The 23,769-nt window shown below is 44.1% G+C and overlaps 1 protein-coding gene across 1 annotated transcript; it reads right to left on the reverse strand.

Annotated features, from left to right (window-relative positions):
• Window positions 1–697: 697 nt before the first annotated feature.
• Window positions 698–13,055, reverse strand: TEKT2 (tektin 2). Its single transcript, XM_050932556.1, has 10 exons — window positions 12,995–13,055; window positions 11,696–11,872; window positions 8,203–8,328; window positions 6,978–7,183; window positions 5,935–6,078; window positions 4,985–5,099; window positions 3,495–3,602; window positions 2,169–2,312; window positions 1,775–1,854; window positions 698–1,113 (listed from the first exon to the last, which is right to left on the reverse strand). Exons 2-10 carry the CDS (start codon window positions 11,849–11,851, stop codon window positions 900–902), a joined length of 1,293 nt encoding a protein of 430 aa, XP_050788513.1. The 5' UTR covers window positions 11,852–11,872; window positions 12,995–13,055; the 3' UTR covers window positions 698–899.
• Window positions 13,056–23,769: the final 10,714 nt, after the last annotated feature.

Here is a 23,769-nt window from a genome sequence, read left to right on the forward strand (position 1 = left end):
AGGCTAGAGCAAAAGACAAGAGTCACTATGAAAAACCCCAGGCTGGTAGACATGCCAGGAACCTGCCCAAGTTGACAGGAGCGAAGATGTTGGTTTTCCCCTAACTTCCAGTCCTGCAAACTCACTGTGGCATCTGGAAATGCAGGTGGGTTCCTTTCTATAGGGCCCACTGCTGTAGCACCTGCGCGGGCATACCCCATAAACACATTTAATACTGGCGCTAAAGAGTGAGCCAGGCAGGCCAAATGCTGATCCCACTTTCACAAGAACAACAAGGACAGATTGCAAGATCTCTAGTGCAGCAACTGTGTCTTCTTGGATGTGTAGACAGGACCTAGCACATAGGGAGTGAGCCCTACTGGGACACAAACAACTGAGGGCCCACAGTGACTATGCAACTAGCTCTTAGTTAAGAAGTCTGTTGCCACAAAAGCCAGAGTGGACTCCAGCTCCCTCATTTGTACCAGTGTTGGCTCTGCAGGGCAAAGAACCCAAAACATTATTTTAAACATTAAAGCGGGTGGATCTGAATCTGTCAGCACAGTAAGAAGATCTGGAGAGGTACCACGGTTACTCCGTTCCTTTTCAGAGCACCGTCCCGCACTTTAAAGACTTAAAACACTAGAGAGCTCACGTGGATTCAATCATTGTAAAATGCTTCCAACGCTGTCAGATGACAAGTGCTCTTGGGGACAGACTTTATTGTTTATAATGCTCCTTGGAGTGCAAGAAGCTGCACAAATCATGCAAGGGGGCAGACAGTTATAAAACAATTTAAGAGGCAGGAGAACAACACTGATCTAACACAACACAGATGTCAGCTTTCCCCGGTACGGAACTGAGTCTCTAGGAGTTTTATCTTCAGCGTGGCTCCATTCCCCAGTCCTGTTCCCAGTGGATTAAGCCAGCTCCAGCTGCCTGCTCTTCAGGGGTGAGAGGGTACGGTTAGTGGTTCGGTTGAAAGTGTCAACCTCTGGCACAAATTTCTCAGCGGGGACTGTGAGTTTTCTCCTGCTGTCCATGCTCTTGTTGTCCAGCATCAGGGAGTTCGCTTTGTAGCCCATATCAGTTTGGACGCGGTACAGGTGTTTATATAGAGCATCTAGGGCATCCCTGGGAAAAGCAGAAGTTAGGGAGTCAGGGGTGCATCTGCACCACTGAACTTGCCTCCTGGCATTGAGGACAAATAATCAGCTTTCTGCTCTCTCACCACAACAAAAATCAGCACAACCTTTGCCTTTGCCTTCAAGCTAACGCACACCAGAGCTACAGGGGAAGTTCCTGGCACGTTGTACTTTATTGCTCAGCTCTCTTTAATAGCAAGCCCACATGCTGCTGCTGGAATGCAGCTCGCAAGAAACATGACGATGGGAATCTAACACAAACCCAAGGCAGCATTTCTATTTCTATTTCCTCCCACCCTTCAATAATTTTGTAAGTGTAGTCACTCCACCCCACACCAGCTCTGCCAGTCCTGACCTGCAGCTCCCTGTGCTGCCCGCTCCGGAGCACCCCCTAATGAGGCACCCTGTTTCTGACCTCATAGACTTGTAGACTTTAAGGTCAGAAGGGACCATTACGATCATCTAAGTCTGACCTCCTGCACTGCAGTGCCCCCTGCTGTCCACTCCGGAGCTCCCCACATAGCTCCAATGAGGCACCCTGTTTCTGACCTGCAGCACCCCCTGCTAAGAACGTTACAAAGCCTTCTGGTGCTTGTTAACATCATCATTCTTTCTTGGATGGGTAACTTCCAAACCACGTAGGAACATACTGTGACTGCGCAAGCTTCTGCTTCAGGGCGGCGATGGTGCCTTCCAGCTGATGGACCTCATCAGTCAACCCATACTGCACCTACAAGTCAGGAACAGGCCATAGGGGTTAGCAGAGCCAGTACTGGTTTTTGCTAGTTGCTATGGTTCCCCCAAGTTCCCCTTCCCTTAGCCCAGCTCCCTACTCTGTTTCTATGCTTTAACTCACACTGTGTGGTGGATTCCTTTTTATTCATCTTTCAGTCTTCATTCAGTCCACACCTAAACATGTCTGATCATTTCGGAGCCATAGCAGCTCTATCCAAGGTTCCACCCTCACAACCTCAAATCCCGCATGGACGATGGGCATGCCAGGTTAGTATCCACCCCACCCCCAGCTTACAGGCTAATCTGTACCTGATCCCGACACAGCTCCATGTTGGGGCGGTAAGTCCGGGTCTCCAGGCGAGTGTGCGCGAGTTTCAGATCCCACATTTTCTTCCTGAGATCTTCCTCGAGGCGTCGGATGTCCTCTTCCATCTCAGCAATTTCCTCCAAGGTCTGAGGATTCACAGACACAGGACAAGAGACTGTTACCATCTTGCACGTACAGCTGTCCAGTTTAGTAAGGGTGCACTCAAAGACTGGCTTGTGGGTACGCCGGAAATTCCCATGAGATTTAGATAGGGAACCAGCTGTGCTCAAGAAGTCTCCAGCCTTTCTGGGGTTTTACAGGCTGGAAATGGTTTTTAAACAAGGACTAAAGGACTTCTGCTCAAATAGGTTTAAACACAGCTTGCTCAGTTTGTGTGGACCAGGCATCATTGCTTAAAAATCCAGTTTCCACCACAATCAGGCAAGGCATGCTGTGGCTGTTCCAGGGCTGCCATGAGATGGATTAATAGGGTGAGATATAAGGTCCCAAACTGGCTTATCAGCCTGCAGATGTCACTGAGCATCAATTGTGTTGTAGACCAAGAGCCACTGGGCTGGATTCAAAGCAGTTTGCAGCTCGTCCCTCTGTGATCCCTGTAATTCCATTTCTCTGCCTTAATCGGAAAAAGCGGAATTTTCCTTTGTATTTGAATAGCAAGGATAAAACCCAAGGAGAGGGATAAGCAGCTGAGACTTGTCTGCGGTGTCATACTAGCTGCTTATCGACAATATGGCCCTGTTGACCTGAGCCTTGCACAGAAGCCTTGAGTTTGCACAGCTGATGCCTTGCACATCCACACACAACAGCTGCCTGAAGTGTTTTATAAGTGCTGGTTGTACCAGGCAATCACAACACCTGAGACAAGGGCTTTAGCTTGGGTCCTGCTGACCCCATGTGGGCTACAATTTCTCCACGGGATGAACAGGTGGCCATGTGTGTTGCAGCCATAGTAGATCAGCTAGTCATGCTGACAGACAGAAAGACAGACAGACAGACACACACACACACAAAGCGCAGTCTCTCTCATTTGAAGTTATCCAAAAGCTGCTCCTGGTAACAATGCTGGGCACTGTGGGATAGATGCCATAGCAGTCCCACATTGCACTGGGAAAGCTGTGGCAGGTAGGTACGTGCCTGGGAGTGGATGTACCAAGAGGTTTCCGTCAGAAACGCCTCTTGCACTGGGGTGTGCTGAACCGCAGCAAGGAAGCATTTCATGCTGTCAGTGTTACTTGCAAGAGATACGCTCTGAAGATAGAATCTCACTCAAGGGTGCTTGACAGCAAGGAAACAAGCCAGAAATTTACGTTCTTCTCCTGCCATTTCAGCTCGTCATAGGCTTTTTCAAACTCTCGGATCCTCTTCCGCAAGGCAAACTCCGTGGCCACCCGCTGAGCTTCCAGCTCGTTGTTTGTCTAGCGGGAAAACAGGTTAAACGTTGTGCATGTGCCTCTAGGAGGTGTCTCCCCTGCACTGTTAAAGCAATTACCCTGCTCCCTCCACAACACTCAGCCCTCACTTTCAGGGCCCTGCATGCAGGGCCGGTGCAAGGATGTTTTGCGTCCTAGGTGAAACTTCCACCTTGCACCCTCTCCTGTTCCCAAGCCCCCGCCCTGAGGTGCCCCCCTGTGGCAGCTCCCCATCCCCCACCCTCCGCCCTGAGGCACCCCCGCCCCAGCTCACCCCTGCTCCATGCACAAGCATGAGCACCCCAAGCACGCCGTGGCTGCTTCACTTCTCCTGCCTACCAGGCTTGCGGCACCTAAGCTAGTTGGCGCCGCAAGCCTGAGAGGCGGGAGAAGTGAAGCAGCCACGGCGTGCTCGGGCAGGAGGCAGGGCAGGGATGAGCTGAGGCGGGAGTTCCCCTGCGTGCCACCGCCCCGCTACTTGCTGCAGGCAGCCCTCCCCGCTCTCCCTGCCCCAGCTCCTTCCGCCTAAATGCCGGCGGCGACTGGGGCGGCCAAAGATCCGGCCGCCGCGGTCGCTGCCGAAGAAAATGGTGCCCCCCAAATCCTAGCACCCTAAGCGACCGCCTAGGTCGCCTAAATGGTAGCACCAGCCCTGCCTGCATGACCTCACCTTTCGCCTGCCCACTCCCGTGCTTCTCTACAGTCTCCCTGTGCCCTTCATCATCCCAACACTCATTATTATTTGTCTGGTCAAAACATTCAGCAGCCAACTGCGCTAGGGACTGTACAGACACAGAACCAACAGACAGTCCCAGTTGCCCCCAAAGAAAATATAAAGAGAAGAGACAGATGCACAGACAAGTGGACAGAGGAGTATAAGGAAACAATAACTCAGTTACTGGGCCCTTCTCCATAGCCCCCCCTATGCCTGGAACCACCTCCTGGCACATCCCCCAACGTTTCAACAGACCTCCTCCTCCTCTTCCAAAACCACTTCGCCCCATATCCTTCCTACACCACTCTCCATGCCAGATTGTTCTGAGTCTGAGTTCTGCTCTTTGGGGCAAGGCAGACGCCTTGTGAGATCAGTAGAGAGCTGCGAAACTCTCATGATGCCAAGGAATAATCTAGTGAGGCACGTTTGCCTTTTTTAAAATCACTATTCAGGAACCAGCAGTCATCTGACAGCCAAAGGAAACTTCCCTTCCCACGAACCAGCAGCACCCCATACCCCAAAAGGCACAGCATAACCCTCGCCTATTTCTAAGCTGCAAAGCAGGCTGCATTCATCCAGCCATCCCCACTGGGGAACACACGACTTATCACCTGGCTTAACATCTATTAACTGCACCGATGGCTTCTGCATCGGTGATGGGTAATTTATTTACCTGAGCAATGGTGAGTGCTATTGCTTCCCGCAGCTCTGTGGAGGCTTTCATTTCCGCCTCTGCTCGGTCTTTGTTGTACTGGCTGTACTGGTCCCACTGCTGAGGCGTTGTTGATCTAGAATGCCAAGTGTGCCCAACAGGACAGGCTGTTTAAACTCATGCCTTGGGCAATAAGCTGAGTGACTGCAAGAGAGCTTGGAAGAAACCTCTCCATGCCAAGGTGGAAAAGCTTTCTACAATTGCAGAGTCAGATTTCAAGGCCAGATGGAACCGCTGTGATCATCCTCTGACCTGCTGCACAACACAGACCATGGGGATTCCTGCATTGAGCCCAACATCTTTTGAGATATCCAAACATTGATTGAAAGGCTCTAAAAGATGGAGAATTTACCCCATCCCTTGGGTATTCTGATCATTACCCTCACTGTGAAACCAGCATGGTCTAGTGGTTACAACAGGGGACAGGAGGCAGGTCTCCTGGGTTCTCACCACAAGTCTGTCATTGACTTGCTGGGACACTTTGGGTGATTCTCTTCCCCCTCTGTGCCTCAGTTTCCCCTTCTCTAAAATGGGGATGTTATTAAGTCACATCACAAGGATGTTGTGAGGCTTGCGTGTACCCACAAAGAGCTTTGAAACATTCAGGTGGAGGGAGGGTCCTTGGGAAGGACCTGTGGTTACTGGTAACGACAATCACTGGGAATATGGAGAAAGGGAGGGATTGCTTCTCTGAGTACCATATCTGATATCACTCATTGCTAGCAGCAGAGCCAGTAAGACAGCCCTGAATCCAGCTCTTGGTGTTTTAAACTCTAGGCCAGGCTGTCTGCTAATTGAGCCAGTTATTTCCACGAGGCACCAGAAACTCAAGAGTCCCAAGTCTTTCCAGCATCAGTATGAAGGTTAAAACAGCCTGGGTTTGGCCACAAGGGGGCTGGTTTGTCCCTTACCCAGTTGGGACCCGGGTTGGATTGACCTTGAACGAGATGTTGGGAGAGTTGACGTTGAGGGAGGAACAGACCCGGTCTATCTCCAGTGCTTCCATTTTCCCCCGGTGATCAAAGTTGAGCTGCTGGCGTGCTTCCTGCAAGAGGCTGCCAAAGAAGGAGTAGGATAAGCTGCATTTGTCACTGTCAGCAGGCTGAAAAAGGTGTTAGATTTTCACTATCTGTTCCACTATCTCCTTGGCAGACCGAGCAAATACTGTAAACCTGGCTCAGATATGGGCTGCCAGACAGACACAGCTCCTCGTCCATCCGAGGTTACAGAGACAGTGAGTCAGAGACCAGCCATCCAACTGGCCTAAAATCGGTTCACTTTTTCAAAGCTTTCTTGGGAACCATCGGGGCTAGAGACTTGATTGGGCTTTTTTTTAAATAAATAAATGGTGAGATTCTATAGCACCAGGCTGGCTCTGTGGGAACCTCCACGGGGACCACCCTTACTCCGTGGTGCTCCTTGAACCAACTGCCCACGTGTGACTGAAGTTCAGTGACTTGCAAGGCGGTGACCCAGAAGGGCATAGCACCCAGCAGGCTGGGCACTGCAGGGTAAGGTTTTGAAAGAGGCTTGTGCTTTGGGGCATGAGATGCCTTCAAGAGGGCTGGATTTTCAGGAAGTGCTAAGCCCCCTCCTTTGAGAATCAGGTACCTGCCAAGTGTCTCAAGTTGGGACCCCAAAACACTAGGCAAAAGCTCAGGCCCAGCCTTTAGCTGCCACACTCGTTCCCTCCCCTTCCCTTGTTTCGTAAGTGCCATGATTCCAGCAGCACTTCCAACATTCGTTCTTAACAGGCCCATTCTGGCAAGGGACGCTATTGGGCATCGCCGTGAGACGCTGACACAACATGTAACACAGAGCATGCTCTCTGCTCAGATGCTGGCCAGTCCAGAGGCAGGGGTGTGCCCTGCTAGCCCAAAGCCCCATACAGAGAAATATGATTTGGAGTCATCAGCGTGGGGTGAACCTCCCCGAGCTCGGCTGCTCGACTCACCAGAGCTGCTCGAAGGCCTCGCTCACTTTCTGCTGCAGATCTCTCTTGGCTCCATCAATCACCTCCACCTCCTTGTGCAGCTCGTCCTCCACAGGGTCCTTCACCACATCAATGACTCGGCGGCTCTCCCGAAGCGTCAAGCACTCAATCGCCACGTCCAAAGGCAAGTTCTTGGCCTGCAGTGCACGTTCCACTGCCTCCTTCATCTGGTGGGGAGTAGGCAGCTCGGGTTAGGGATGTGGTCCCTCCTTTGGGGAATGCTTGCGCCTCTTCCCGTCATCATGGCCTCTTCCTAGCCACCTCTGGAAGCAGCTTTTAAACCTTGTAGCGAGTGACTCACTGCTGCAGTCTACTGGGTGTAATGTGCTCCAGCTGCCTGCCTCTGTCTATAGGGCCTGCAGTTCAGAGGCTAAGCACAATGCAGCTAGCAGCTATGGTCATACTCAACTATCTCACAGGGTTTTTGCAGCGAAAGGATCAGAGAGGCTTCTCCCCATTGGAGACCACAAAGTCCAATGGGACCAGAAATGCTTTCAGATTTGCAGTTAACCACAGCCCTGGCATTATGCCTTTCATTAAGGACCTCTGAGCACTTTGCAAATAGTCTGGCCCGCCTCTATGGGAGCTCGATCCCCATTTCACAAATGGGAAAACATAGCACAAGAGAGTGCGGCTTGCCTGTGATCCCGCAGCAGGTCACTGGCAATGCACAGGAGAAACACACAAAATAGATTTTGCCTTTATTAAAACTGTGCTCAATACAGAGACACAAACTCCTGATTCTAACAGTAAAAAAGATGCAAACTTTAAATCTAATTTAAAAGAGGTGTCAAATAAAGACAACTTTAATTATTCTTGCCTAAAATTGTTGAGCTCCTAAATAAATATTTTTAAAAACCCACTTAGTATTCCCTATGTTTCTTTTTATTTTAGTGTTTAATGTATTGGTATGTTTCCCCCCGAGATCTTTAGAAAAAGAGGACAGACTATATGAAACACAGCACTATGCATTGCCTCAATTCAGATGGGAACGGAAGCTACTGAGTTTGTTTTCCTGAAAGCAATTTAAGGCCCTGATCCTGCACTGAGCTCAGAGCACTGGTGCTAAGCCCCACAAAGGAGTTGGTCCATTCACAGCTCATTGCAGAATCAGGGCCTTAGTTGTTTAAAGTCACATGTATTAAGAGCATATGTTGAGTTTAAGCCATCTGTCTTCCCAACGTACTTTGGCTAAGGCATCCATTTCAGCGTCTATGTCTGTGAGGCATTTGTCCAAGGTCTCCTTCCATCTGTTCACACTGTCGATACGTTCAGCGAGTCGTGTTCTGTTGTCATGCTCATCCCATTGTGTCTGAAATTAGAAGAGACACCGTTTCCATTTTGATTTTTGTAGCTGAAATTGAGAAGACTGAGGGTGCATTTCACCATGCTGACAAGGGTCTGCTTATTCATTGCCCTGCAATTTTTACCAGTGCAAAGTCCTACCATTTGTTTTGGTAGCACAGTATATGACACCTAATGCACTAATGTAAATAACTACACAAGATACAGGCCACAAGAGCATCAAACCCAGAGTCCCCATTATAATATTTGCACACCTACAAATCAGTGCGTATGTATGATTTCACCGCCTGTAAGCTGTTGTTTATTAATTGTGCCGAGGACTTCTCTGGAAGCAAGACTATGCTGGTCTTCCAGAAGCAATAATTCCAATGGGGGATACAAGATAGATTTATCCACGGAGTTCCTAGGGTGCGGCAAAAGCTCACACAAAGACCTTGAAGCATTAGACGAAGGTAAATAGCACATCAGGGGACATTGCAAATCTATTTTAGAATAGAAGATCAACCGTCATTTGCAATTATAACCCACATGTTTATGATGCAGCCTCTCTTTTGTGTTTTTATACAAGTCCAAAGATAGAGATAGGGCCAGTGGGGAGGACACAAGCATACAGAAAGCAGCGGGCAACTTCGAAGAGCCCAGGGTGTGGCCGTTATTAGACATGCACAGTAGCTGCTTCTGAAGCTGTGCAGAGCAAGGGTTTCCGCTGATGGCAAGCAATCTTGCAGGTTCCACATATTCTCACAGCTCAGCTAATCGGAGCTCAGAGGGAAAAGGTTACAAATACGGGAGCTGGTGATAGATGTGTGGACTCCGCAGCTGATCAGTGCAGGACGAATCGAATTGTAGAACTGGAAGCGACCTCATGAGGTCATCTAGGCCAGTCCCCTCCACTCAAGGCAGGACTAAGCATTATCTAGACCATCCCTGACAGGTGTTTGTCCAACCTGCTCTTAAAAATCTCCAGTGACAGAGATTCCACAACCTCCCTAGGCAATTTATTCCAGTGCTTAACCACCCTGACAGTTAGGAAGTTTTTCCTATTGTCCAACATAAACAAAGAGATGTATCTGTTGTGAAGGCTGCATCCCAGTAACTATACCACTTGGGATACAGGCTGCAGAGTCTCAATCCAGCTGGAAACTGAGGAGACAGCTGAGTATTGGCTTGGGAACTGTAATTGCTGCTGAGTCCACAGAGCTGTCTCCAGCTCCCCTATAAAAGGGCACAGGGTCTGTCAAACCTCACGCTGAAATATATGGAACAGCAGCAAAATGGAGAAATCTGTACAAAGAATCCCTACAGGTTTACTGGAGAATAGCATTTGTCTAAAAGTTGTTCCTAACTTATTCCACACACGCTATTTACAATGAGGGGGTTTGTGTATTAAATGTTTGTTTTGTTTACTAAGAAATTGTCTCTCTTTGCAGCTGACTGGGAACTGTTAACACCTGCATTCCGGGCTATGTATATTATAGCTCTGAGGTTTACTGCAGTGTTAATACCTTTAAGGGGGTTGGGGGGCGGGGACTGTGACTTGTGCTTCAGCAGAGAGGAGCTGAAGAGCAGGAAAAGGAGAGTGTAGCACTTACATTATCTCATCACCCCTCTTGCCTTTTACACATTTACTGCTCTCTATAAATAACCCCCAGTGTCAGTTACTTTGCCTTATCTGATTGTGCCTTAAATTCCGGCTGTGAGCTTCCACCCTGAAACCGGTGTGCCAATCGTTGTCAATTAGTTTGGTGGTTTTCATTATGTAGGTTCCTGCCCAACTGGGAAGGGGACTAGGCTATAACATGGATCTCTGGCCTAGCAATAGGATTCTTACATATGGTGCCAGTGGGTCTCCAGTCCAAATGCCTTGGAAGGACCAGCAGCAAAGCGCAGATTCACAGAGTAAGGCCTGAAGGTCCCATTGTGATCATTTAGTCTGATCTCCTGCCTCACGCAAGCCGAAGAACTTCCCCCAACAACTTCTGCATCAAGCCTATAACTTCTGTTTGATCCATAGTAGACCTTGAAAGACACCCAGACTTACAGAGTCAGATTCCAAGACCAGAAGGGACCACTGTGCTCACGCAGTTTGACATCCTGTACAATATAGGCCAGAGGAAGTCCCCAAAATAATTTCTTTTGAACTATCAGCCACATCTTTTTAAAAAATCCACTCAACTGAAAAATTGCCAGTGATGGAGAATTAACCACAGCCCTTGGTTAATCTTTCTAGTGGTTAATTACTCACTGTTCCAGTCTGGATTTGTGTAGCTTCAACTTCCAGCTGTTGGATCCTTCCAGTCTGAAGAGTCCATTGACAAATATTTGTTGCCCAGGAACAAATTTAAAGACTGAAAGTGATGGAGAATCCACCAGCTCCCTAGGTAAGTTGTTCCAGTCGTTAGTGAAGGAGCTCAGACTAAATGATTGGGATGGTCCCTTTTGGCTTTAAAAACAGAATAAATGAGCTAGGAGATATGAGTAGTTAAATCACAGCAAATAACTTAGGCCATGTCTACACTAGCGAGCCGACAGCAGCACAGCTGCACTCGCGTAGCCGCTCTGTCTCGACAGGAGAGAACTCGTCTGTCGACATCATAAAACCATCTCCATGAGCAGCAGTAGCTGCTCTCCTGCCAACATAGCGGTGTGCACACAACCACTTATACTGGCAAAATTTAGGTCACTCGGGGAGTGTTTTTTTCACATTCCTGAGCGAAATATTTTGCCAACATAAGCGCTAGTGTAGATGTGGCCTTAGTCAACAAAGCGAGACTGGGATTTTCTCAGATTCGTTCATTCAAAGTTTGACAATTTCACACAAGTTTTGTTCACACTGCGTCTTGCTATTCAGATTCCAAAACCTAAGCTCTGTTGTTCAGCTGTGATTGGTCACAGGTCAGATGGCACGATTTCTATCCCATGACTTGATGAAGTAGCTGTTCTGATCAGATTTCCGATATGAATGTGCACAGAAGTGAAATTTAAAAACTTTCCAGGATATTCAATCCAGTTTTGCTGGTAAAACTTGATCTGACAATATGTTTGCAGAAGGTGAACATAGAATGGGTGAGAGTATGACCAAATCAAATTAGTTTATAAGTTACAACTAATTTTATTGGAAGATTATTTTCACCCCCAGCATTCACCTGGCTTTGCTAATTTCACACTAAATAATCACTTCCAAACAACCCTCCATCACTACTGGCATAGGTCCACCTCAGCAATCTGAAGGTTGAAAAAGGGACAAACTTCCCCATTCCAACCCCATTCAGCCAGCCAGATCTTTAACACCCCCTCCAACCTCCCCCCCCAAAAAAAATCCCCAAACCTGTTTTTACAAACAAAAAGGGGAGTGAAACAGCTGGGAAGCCCACCTGGTTGTTAGTTTCATTACGGAGAGTCCTGGCTTCCTGCCTGATCTGATGGGAAGCAGAACGCTGACGCTCAGCGTTCGCAGAGATGAGGTTAGCGTTGGTATGCCAGTCTGGGACTGAAAATCTCTGTCCTGGCTTCACACTCAGCGTGGCCATATCACCAAGGTCAGCGGCTGGCTACAGCAGAGATATGGAGAAACAAGCAATAGCCTGGCTGCCCTGGCCGCTGCAGCCATCCGAATGCCCCTACAGGTTGGAAAGCACAGAAAAGGACAGGACAAGCTTCCTGACCACAACCATCCCCTCTTGACAATGTGCCTTCTTGGGACTACCTGGTAATAAGCCAGTCCGTCCTTGGCCTCCTTGGCTCATCAGGCAACTTCCCACAGAGGCTGATCTTGGGACACAGTCAGCCCCAGCAGTGACCTTCCCTGTGATATTTAACATGCCCTGGCAGGTGACCAGATGCATCTGTGCTTCTCCCTCAGAAGGTGATTTAATAAAGTCTGTTCCACTCACGCTTCACCTGCACGGCCAGGAGACCTGAGCCTGCACCTACTTTGCAGAAGCAGAGCAGGACTGTAGTCACCCTCTTCAATACAGAGGTACAGCCCTGCAAAGGCGACAGCTCTTCGCACATGATGTTCAGCCTGGATGGGAGCAGTGCCTGTCTGCAGAGACTCTAGGTCTCAAAGAACAGAGGGCACCCACTCCAGATGCAAATGGAGCATTACATGCTGGGGACTAATCTCTGAAGCAGTAACTCAAAGATTATGGGGACACGTTCTTACTGAGGGCTGGCTTTGGCTCTGCACTCTGCCACTGATCACAAGCAGCTTGTTCATCTAATGCCAGTGGGGCTTCTTGCGCAAGTATGAAAAGCAAGATTTGTAATAAAACCACATTGGGTGTGGGGGATTTGTGCTATTCCTTGAGCAGGGAGGGAAGAGGCCACATAAAAGCCTCAGAGCTGCAGGACAGGTTGGAGGGGGTCAAATTATATGGAGCCAATTATAGTGAAAACCCCAGAGAAAGGCAGGAGGAAGGAGGCAGCTTCACACTGTCTGGGCTGAGAGGTTAGTGCTACAGTCAAGGAACACAGAAGGGAGGCTGGTCTCTCTCTCTCACTCATCACACACACAGCTTGTTAACCAAGCACAAACCTGTACAGCAGAAGTACAAGGCCTGAGAAGTCTCAGACACACTGCACAAAGCCCAGCTCCTGAATTCCCCCACCCACCCCCGCAGCAAGGCCATGGCACCTGGCTCCTCACACGGAATCAAGTCAGAGCAACTTACCACCTTCCTTCCTTGACTCTGGAGTTTCTGCCTCCCACTGCTGAGTGGTTGGTTGTGTATGGTGGTGTTTTTTTTGTTTTTTTTTGTATTAGTGGTTGCTAAGCATGCTCTGGAGGGTTGCCAGGCAACCATCCTCACCAGGAGCCAATCAGAGGCTTTTTTCCTTTGTTTACAGGGAATGAGAGCCATAGCAACAAGGGGATGTAAGGAGAGAAGGGCCTGTGCTTCAGGCCCAACTGTTTGGGATCTGGGATTGCAGGAGAAAGTGGGAGGTGGGATCTGGTGCAACTCAGTGGTTCTGGGTGGGGTTAGTGAGAGGATAGGAAGGAGTCCGGGGAAGGGGGCATCATCTGAGAAAGTAGAGAAATCAGACTCAGGAGCACCAGGGAAGGCTCATTTACAGAAAAGCCTTAGGAAATACCACAGACACTATTGGTTGTGGGGAAGAACGGAGATTACTCAGTTTGGACCGCAGTTCCTGGGTACTGATTTTAAATCCTAACGAGACATGTAATAAAAAGATCCCATATTTTCAACATTTACCAGGCAAACATTTTGTGAAATCTGGATACAAGAAACCTCTATCTAGACCTTTAACCACATTTGAGGAGTTGACCCAGGAGCAAGCTGGAACAAAATTTAATTTCTGAGATATATACAATTTTGATTGAAAAAATGTTAAGAAAACCACCCAGACAAAAAGCTGGGAGAGTGATCTGGACAAAAACTGATCTGGATGAGTGGATCTCTGTATCAGAAAGGGGATATACATTTTCAAGTTGTCTAGCTCAAAACAAAACTATATATTACTGTATAGGTGGCATTTGACTCCAGTTAATATTCATCCTATTTTTGCTACTAAAGAGGTGCTATGCTGGAGGGGTTGCAAGGAAAGGGGAACATACTTACACACGTGGCAGTTGTGTCCAGGAATTGAATGCTTTGGAGAGGAAGCTATTAAAGAACATTCATCTGATGACAAAATGCCAGCTTCCGAGCAATCCCCTGACCTGTTCACTTAATGTTCCAGTGAAGGATTTACATTTTAAAACAGAATGACATGTTAAGTTCTTTATTTTTTTTATTGTATTGCACATTATTGGAAAAATGTGACTTCTCCTATGGAACTGCGGTCTAGTAAAATATGGACAGTCCTTCTAACGGAAAAACTTTCACACCAAGAACATACACAAGAGAAGTGCCAAATGAGGCTTGGTATTTAGAAATGTGGTCACTTTTTTTAGCATACTCAAAAGCATGATGGCTCCCCAGCCAACAAGCCAGAATCTTTAGCCTAGTTCTTTGAATATTCACCTGATCTTGAATAAGTAATGTACGATATGGAGTAATGTAGTACGTTAACATTTGATCGTAACTTTGCCTTACTTTTGAAAACTGTCCCTACACTGTACTTGGGTGTGGTTGTAGCCGACACTGTGGCTGCCTATACTGAAGTCTTAGGTGTAGACTAGGCCTTCGTCTCTTCCCTCTGTATACATAAATCTGCTGGGTTCTGAGCATCAGTGAATGGTGGAGCAACCAGGTTCTTTGGGGCAGGGACCATCTTTTTGTTCTGTATTTGTACAGCCCCTGGCACAATAAGGTCCTGCTCCATTACTGAGGTTCCTAGATGTAACAGCAATACAAATGAATAACTTCTCTCCTCAAGCCCTCCTGCAGCAGGAATGTTTTCATGGTGTCGCTGGAGAGCTATGAGGAAGGCCATTACTGCATGATCTGCCTAAGTCACTGCACTTCAGAAAGCTGTTGTGTAGCTGGGGTAAGGTGAAAAGGAAAAGCAGCACCTAGTTCATCTTTCTGTGTTTAGCCTATCCTTAGTGCTGATAGCACCTTCCCCTCCCCTTGCTCCAATCACCTTCCTTCCCTGAATCTCTGCACTCAGGGTTCCCTCTTTTTCCATACAAAGTTCAGTTTTCCCCTCCCCTTCAAAGCTCTTCCCAGCTCTGCTCCTGCCCACCTCTTCCCTCACAAATGTCTAAACCTCCCTCCCACTCTAGATGCTCTCATTTCTCTTCTCACTTCACTCCTTTTGCCTGCCCCCACTTCAGACACTGTGTCACCTTCCCAAACATTTCTAGAAAGACCTGATCCTAAAAGGTACCAGTGATAACACTAACACAGCCACTTCATGCCTTTAGGTTCTACACAGAAGGGATTTTGTATAGCGTGTGTGGATAGGCTAGAAATCAGGATCAGGGATCCATTGTGCCAGGTTCTGTACAAAAGACATGGTCTTTGTAGCAAGGAGCTCCTTGCAAGAAAAGACGAGTTAATCTGATTTGAAAAAAGTGACAGCACCGAAAAACTGAAGACTTATTTCAATTCCTTATTGATTACAATTCTGAGTACTCTTAAAACTGACAACATTTATTTATTCAATACTAGGATTCCTTCCAACCATCTGCCCCTACTTCTAATACCCCTTCTCCCCCCCCACAAATGATACTGGTTAGGTAAAATCTGCTTTCTAATTCTGTAATTCATTGTCTACATACTTCCTACATACTGTTGGAAGATTTGACAAAATAAATTGAGTTATGGACACAACAACAGTGAAGTTTGGAGCAAAGCTTTTTTTTTTATTGCAGTTATTAGTGAAAGTTACACTTCAAACTGAAGCAAAGCGACACTAAAACCAATAAAAAATTTTTAAAAAGGTAAAAACAAACACAACATAGAGTCCTTCCAGTATAGAGAATGGCAGAAAGAGAGGAGTGGAATCTGTCACAGAAAACTTTGGTGACAGTTTTGGCTCAGAAAGAGTTCCATGACTGAATTTCACAATGCAAGTATTGTGAGCGACAGAAGGTTAAATAAAAATAAAAAACTTGTCCTTTTAATCTCAACCACAGACATAATACATTTCTGCAAAAGACAATGATTTAACCGAAGGTACAACATTCACCACTGATAATCTGCACACAAGCATTTTACTTTCAGAATCTTGCTTGCTTTCTGTTCACCTCTTATTCTGAGCCTTCAGCTGACACCATAATACATAACTGGCTGTTCAGCATGTGCATAAACAGTGCCAAAAAACTCTGATATCACCATACCCCCATAACATTTTATTAGTTTGTGGAGAAATTACTTAAATTGCCAATTTATGCACATTTCAATTTTATATCAACTTAAGGATGTCTTATAATTCCAGCTATTTTTTACTGAATAGCACTACATAAAAAGTCAAAGGAGTCTGAAAGTAAAATCACGTTCTCTCTGACAAAGGTTTGGCAGTCATGTTTAGTATTCCCTCAAGATATCATCTGGTCCTATGTCCATTCAGATTCAGACCTGCACTGCAACCTCCATTTTCACAGACATTTTGGAAAAAAACTAAAATAATGCAAGTATTAAAATAAGGTTAAATAGTACATTACATGCATTTCAAAACAAAATTTAGTCTTCAAATGATTACGGTAGGTTTACAATATACCCAACTTGATTTCATTTTTTTAAAGCCAAAAGAAAGATCTAATGACTTTATGTATATTCTATACCATTCTAGAGAGATTACAGGTGGCTAGCAGAGGGAAGTAATAGTGGGACAGAAGTTATGTCATGATATTTTACTGTGCTGCAAAAAAAAAAGCGAAAGTTGTGATAGGTAGAAAATTTTGGCAAGAACAGTTTGGAAAGAGGAGAGGGGGAGGGGACACTGCTTCTGGTTAGCATTACATTTCAAACCATACTAACACATATCAACTCCCTCCCACCCCAGACAGTTGCAGCCCACATCCGCAATACAAATAGGCACACACGGTCAAGATGGTTAAAAAGTAAAAATAAAAAACCTTTTACCAATGCATTTGTCATCCGTCTACAATCTATTTTGTGCAATGTTTCAAATCACAATTCTGTTTTTTTCTTGAGATAAACCCTCTTTTCTTTTAAAAATAGGCATTGTCTTCGTGGTTAGAACACATTCTATTTCTTGCATAAAGCAATGGTAGCACCAAAACAGAAGGGAGCAGTTAAAAGCAAATCAGAAAGAGGAAGAGTGTGTATGACACATAAATGTACAAGAGAATTCCAAACCACTGGAAAGGTCTGTTAAAAAACAACCACCCTTTATTCCAAAAAGGAATTCCAAGTAGCACAAATATTCTCTTTATTTAAGTATACAGTATTATAGACATGTAACATTTATATACACACACCACTGCTTCCAGTAGCCTTATACCTAAACATGTAATATTTGATTAGTAATAATCTTCAAGGTGCACGCTATGCCACAATTTGCCATTCTCTGAAGACATGTTAATAGCCATATTGGCCCATAACTGATCTCTACACATGGAGCTGGGGGGCAAGGGAGAGGAGAGACTGATTCCCAGCTCAAGTAGGCATAATCATGCTCACGGTCATTGAGCTAGCATGTGAAAAATAGCACACAGGGTCAAGCAGGTTTGTACTCTGGCAGCTAGCTCATGCTGCTACTCATACTATCAATGCTACACTACTATTTTTAGTGCACTAGCTCAATGAGAGTTAGCACAAACATGTCACCTCAAACTGAGAATCACACCCCCCCAGCTCCAAGTATAGACATAGCCAATGACTACATATTACAGTGAAACCTTTGAAGTAATGCCTGATAGACAATGCTCATAGCTATGCCAACCACTCCCATAGCCCTGTGGTACTGAGCAGTCACCACTTTCTCACACAGAATGCCAATGCTATTTATCCATGAGCAGTCCATGCTGGAAAGCCTAACCGTTCACACCAAGGGAAATAAGAATCTCCCTGTCAAATGAATCTACACCCTGTGAGCCCAAAACTCATTTTTTCACCTGACATGTGAAACAAGAGAGCCAAATTATTGTAAGTCAGTACAGCTAATCATATGGGAGAACCCTGCTCAGTGAATGCCAGCAACAGAAGATTGGTTTTTATCAGTACAGTTCCTGTACCCAGAGGCTATACATTTAAAATGGTTACCGTCTGCAGAACTGAGCTGAAATGTAATATTTTAAGGAGCAGCACTTATCTTCAGGTAAACATTTAACAAAGCCAGAGTCAACGCTGCAAAGCTTCACTTGGAGAAATGAGTACACTTTCCTCATTAAAACAAACTGTGTCCAAAACACAGTAAAGCCTACAACCAAGGTGGAAAGGGTTATATTAGGGTCCACAACACAGAACAGTCCAATGAAGCCAACATTCGGCCAAATTACCTGACATCAAAAGGCTAAACTGTCTTCCTTCTAATAGCCTTCCTATCACTTAATGAAATCTTTCAATGTCACTTTACTTGCCTGGCACAGCAGCCCTAATCTTTCCATGTTTTTAATTTACCAAGTGACAACAGAATTTCAAAAACCTTTTTCAAATCTGGCACTATCCACCTCTCCAATGGAAAACTGACTGGCTGATATGCCAAAATGAACAGAACCTTGTACAACCTGTATTTTCTATTGTAAAGAACTGGATGTTTGAACAGATTATTTATTTATTTTTTAAAGAGACTTCCACAGTTGGGGAAATGTAGGCAAAAAGCATGTTTACTGGCCAATAATTCTATATTTTAATTGCTATACTTGCAAATCTGTGTTTACATAGACTTTTCCCTCTTACCGACCACCTTGCAACAAAAAACAAACCTTTTGTCAGAAAAATGCCAGCTACAAAGTCAGTATTATAGACCAGTACTGCTGCCTTTCCCAGTGGGTAACTCCCAACACAGATAAGAAGTGTGCGCAAAGACCACAACTCGGGTCCATGGCATGACCCCTAGAGCAGGCAGATGGGAGAAACGTTAAACAAAATACAGGACTGATAAATGGAGATGAAAATTTACAAAAGATGCCTCAATTTACGTGTATTAATAATTTAGTACTTCTATAGCATTACTTATCTTCAAAACATGTATACTTAGTCCTCACAAAACAGTGTGAGCTATTATCCACATTTTACAGATGGTGAAACCGAGGCAGAGTGACAAACCCAGAGACACAGAGGGAGTTCATGTCACAGCAAGAATTTGAATTCTGGAGTGCCATGCCACCATCTCAAAATTGTTTCAATATGGTCCATCTGAAACTTTCCCTCTGCATTCTGAAAATCTACCTTCACAGCAGCTTCAACTCTAAAAACCAGCATCCAGAACTCAATGGTGAAACAGGTACAGGTAAGTGCTTTTGCACAGCATGTAATATACACAGATCTGCTCTATATTAGTACCTTGGTATAGCAGTGAAGGTACTTTTCTTCTCATGTCACTTTGCTAAAACCTTTCACACCCAAGACATTACAAAATTCTTTATATAGACCACCTCAACTTCCGCTGCTGGCAAAATAATTTTTGCAGAGATAACAGTGACATCAAATTTTCACCAAAAGGATTCCACTTAAATCAGGCCAGTTCATTGCTTTCCTACATTCATTATACCACATTCTTAAATGTCCCTCACAGTTGCCAGGAAAAAAAACAGCCGGACTCCAAAAAAAAAATCACGCTAATGCGTGAATGGTGCAGATGCACTGTAAGTAGTAAAGACACCACTGGATGGCAATTTTTAAGTAAAGGCAGGTGAGGCTATTCTGAATAGGCACAGAAAGGGAGACTACCATCTAGGTTAAATTTTGTAGAAGAAACTGCTAATCTACTACTGAATAATGCATATTAGATATCATTACTCCTTAAAAACTAGTTCAGAAAGGTACCTGAAAGGGTAACAAACGCTATACATTCATGCGCAATCCCATTCAGAGTGCACATTCCTTAACAAAAAAAGGGACATGAACATTTAAAAATATTAGCATTGTAACAGTGGGCTATGGAAAATGAAAGAAGGATCTCAGTTTTAAGTTAAGCGCATGAAAATCTTAACCATAGCATATCAATTATTTGGGAATGCTGCAAGTGTAAATTGTCCTCCAGCTTCTGTTCTTGATCAGAAAAAGGCAAAATGCCTGCTGGGTTCTCAATATCAGCTCAAATAATTCCTGCAAGACAAAACGTTTCAAGTGTGCTCAAATCACCTTTTGAGATTCCTATCAATTCCCTCAAGAACCAGAGCAGAATGCAGCTTACCCTACTAACTTCTGTTTAAACCCTTCCTGGGTTTCTCTATTAGCAGCTGCTTCACCACAAACCATCACTCATTGCCTTAACACTCACTAGTCCAATAACTAAACCCTTGTTTTCAAAAGGGTAACAAGATTGTTGCAGATAGAAATGGATATCCCATGTGGGCATAGTATGGTGAGAGTTTGTTTTAAGGAAAAGGGAAGGTATGTTAAAAGTTGAACATGAGCAATACCAGTTAGACTCATAGACTTATTTGCAATGCCACGGAAGATGAACACTGCCACTGCTTTGTCTCTGGATGCTGCTGAAGACTGTGGCCAACAACCTACAACAGTAATTCAATTTTATGGTTTTACCCATGAAATCTTTTGGCTGTTTGGTTTCAAATAGCACCAATGTACTGGATTTTAACTAAGTATTTAAAGTAGCAGCATTTAGGTAAAAGCAAAATAAAAATGTTGTTCTTTATAATTTTACATTCAAATGTACAGCGCCTAAGGGCATTGCTTCTCTGCATGCTTATGTGGTAGCGGGAACACAGGCACATTTTTTTTTCCCCCTCCTGTGGTTGTTTTTAAAGGGCCAAATGCAAGAGGCTTTTCCTTTTGGTGAACTAAACATGAAAATACAGGTTCACAAGGTTCTGAGCTGCACGTTGTTCTTGCAGAAACCTTAGCTTTCCATTGCTTACGCTGTTTTAAATATAAACACTAATTTCCCCCTTGCATTGCTTTTGACAGCTCTCTGTTGTTGGTTTGATGCAACTGTCATCACTGCCATCTGTTCTCTACTTCAGTAATACAGGAAAGAAAAGTGACAGATTATTTTTCCTACTGAAAATATTTCATGAGAGGGTCTGCACCATCTGCCATTTTTCAGTTTAAACTTAAATTGGATGTTTTAAAACATCACACACCTGCCGCTGAGTAATACAGATCTACTGTAATTACATACATATGCCACAGTACATCTTAATCCAGGTAAGACTGATTAATAAGGGCTTGTGCTCAATAAAAACAATATCACCAAATTTAAATTATTAAGTCTCTTTAGACTTCGTAAATATGGCTACAAAAGTATGGAAAGCAAAGACGACAAGAACTGAAATCTTATTGGATTTCAACAACTTCTGGATTGGTTAAAAGTCATATGAAATTGGCTATGAGCAATGGAAAAAAAGATGCAGGGTCTACCTCTGCATGAAAAAAAAAACGGAACAGGAATTTTTGGTCCTTTTCAATCAGTAAAATAAAGGTATGGCTGTTACTAACGAGACAAAAGTAAGGTAGTGTTGGTCCTGAATTTAGGTTTTGTGGAATAAACTTTAATAAAACCTAAACAAGAAATGCTTTCAGGAATTTAAGATTTAAAGGAGAAAAGAGTTTAGGTTGAATCACTGCAGAGGAAAGTTTAAATGCCAGTATTGCTCTGACTATAAAGTTACTATAAACTAATTAATTTCTTTGTCTAAGTTGAATCAGAAGCAAAAGACAGCAAAAACAGAGAAAAATAAATTAGATCTTTAAAATTCATTTTTATAACCCACATTAAGTAATAAGTATTTTTAATTACGGATTAACCTGACAGTGCTTTTTTCCCCTAAAGACCTAAAAGTTCAAGCAAGTATCACTATCCCCCCTTTACAATTTGAATAGCCTAATTACTTGAATTTAAGTGAGCAATTCCAAATTAATATGTGAAATAAAGGTGCTGACACTGCTTAATCATACTAGAAATATTGGTAGACTTACTGAACAAACCAATTCCAGCAAATCTGTCACTTAGTAGAAATGGGAGTCTCATGTTAATGTTTCTGACTCTTGAAAACATCTTGCTTAATATCAAGAGACCATTATTTTCAGATGATCTAGAAATATGTTTTACATGTTATTAAAGACCAGTACTGGATTTACAGTAAAACTGAACACAGAAAAGGGCATGTCAGAATTCTAAATCAAATCCAGCTACCGACGTAGTCTATTTTATGTCCTGATCACTTCATTTCATTCAGTTTCTCCTCAATCATTAGTAAAGTTATGATTTCACAAAGAAAAAGACACCTAGAAACAACTCCCTCCTTAAAAAGAAAAAAAAAGTGTTATAAAGCAACATTTAGGCCAAACATAAAACTACAAGCTGCACACAAATAACCAATAAATATAAGGAAACACCACAATAAAGGACAAACCTCATCTTTAAAAAAAATATTTTAACTACTATTAAGGCATTACAAAAATGAAAGTTGTGTGTATATTTTTGCAGGCATGTGCAAGCACATTACAGTGAAATCAAGGCCGAACTTTGCTATTATTATTACTTTATGCAGCATTACAAGGTTACTGAGGTGCAGTGTTTATTAGTCTAGTCGACAACTCTTCCTGTCTGGAGGAATGCTCACCAAAGTCAGCAGGGGCTCCACAACATCTTTTAGCCCAGTGAAAACAGGGCACCAACAATCATCCAAACATGTTTACCACTTAGATAATCAAAAGTCCCTATTAAGTCATCAGAAATTCACTTAGCATGTAAACATTACTCTCTTAAAATACAGGTTGTGTGAAGTCTGCTCACAGTAGGATATACTATCTCATTATAAGCCCCCAGAGAATTTTACTTCATCTCTGTGAACCTGCTTCATCTCCAAAAATGAGGACATGTCCTTTGATCATCTATGATCCCATTTAAATATTATTAACTACACCACTGCCTGAAGTGTCCTGTGCTATTTCTCCCCCTTTTCTCCACCCCACCCCATGTATCCTCCTAAAATAGGAAGTGGCTAGTTACATTAAATAAAGTCCAAACTACTTCAAGCCTACAAGCTGAATTTGGTGATCGTTCCTCAATACCTTTCCCTCCTTCTGAATACACCCTCCCTTGGTTATTCTTGGTCCTGACTCAGAAACTGCTGCTTGAAGTTACATAAAATGATACCAAACACTTGGCATTTTCAATAATTTTTCTCAAATTTTCAGCCATGTACAATTTGAACATAAAAATCTACAGCACCATCTTCTGAAAAGGCACTTTCTGAGGACTGTCTAGCTTTAAAAAAAAAAAAAAAAAATTGCTCCAAGTTTTAACAGTGGAACTTCTTTGCTTTAACAGCACTCTACAATAAACTACCCATGTTAGGATGAGGGGATCTCAGACAGAATTCTAACAGTCAGGGGCACATGGCTGGAAAGGTGATTGGTATGGGTCTCTCCACCAACTCCCTAGTTTCTGTAACAGTGATGCTTTTGTTGGTTTGCTTCTTTGCAAACATTCACCTACCCTCCACCCCCACTGCTTCCCATGGGTGCCTTTGGCTGCTCAGGCCACAAACTAATTTTAAACCTCAGTGTTTTTGTGATTGTATTCTTGGGACTCTGCTAGATAGGTAAAACATAGGGCCCTGTACACATCAGATTCACACCTGACAACTATTGTAAAGTTACGAAGATTTTCTACTAGTAGAAAACACTTGAGATTAGCGCTACTTTAACCTTAATAATCTTTTTCATTTTTACAAAAATAATATATCTGAGTGAATTGGCTAAGTGAAGTTTTTATAATTAAAAGATGTGCCAAAACACAAATGGTATCCCATACACAATGTCAGATTCAAGTACTATCTTTGGGTAGGAAAGTAAGCAAGGAAGATTTGTCCCTTTGACATCTACACGGATTTTCTATCTGATAAAATTAACTGGCCAGTGGCAGCCACGTTTACTCC

The sequence above is a fragment of the Gopherus flavomarginatus genome, chromosome 22 (assembly GCF_025201925.1).
Source record: "Gopherus flavomarginatus isolate rGopFla2 chromosome 22, rGopFla2.mat.asm, whole genome shotgun sequence".
Lineage (NCBI taxonomy): Eukaryota > Metazoa > Chordata > Testudines > Testudinidae > Gopherus > Gopherus flavomarginatus.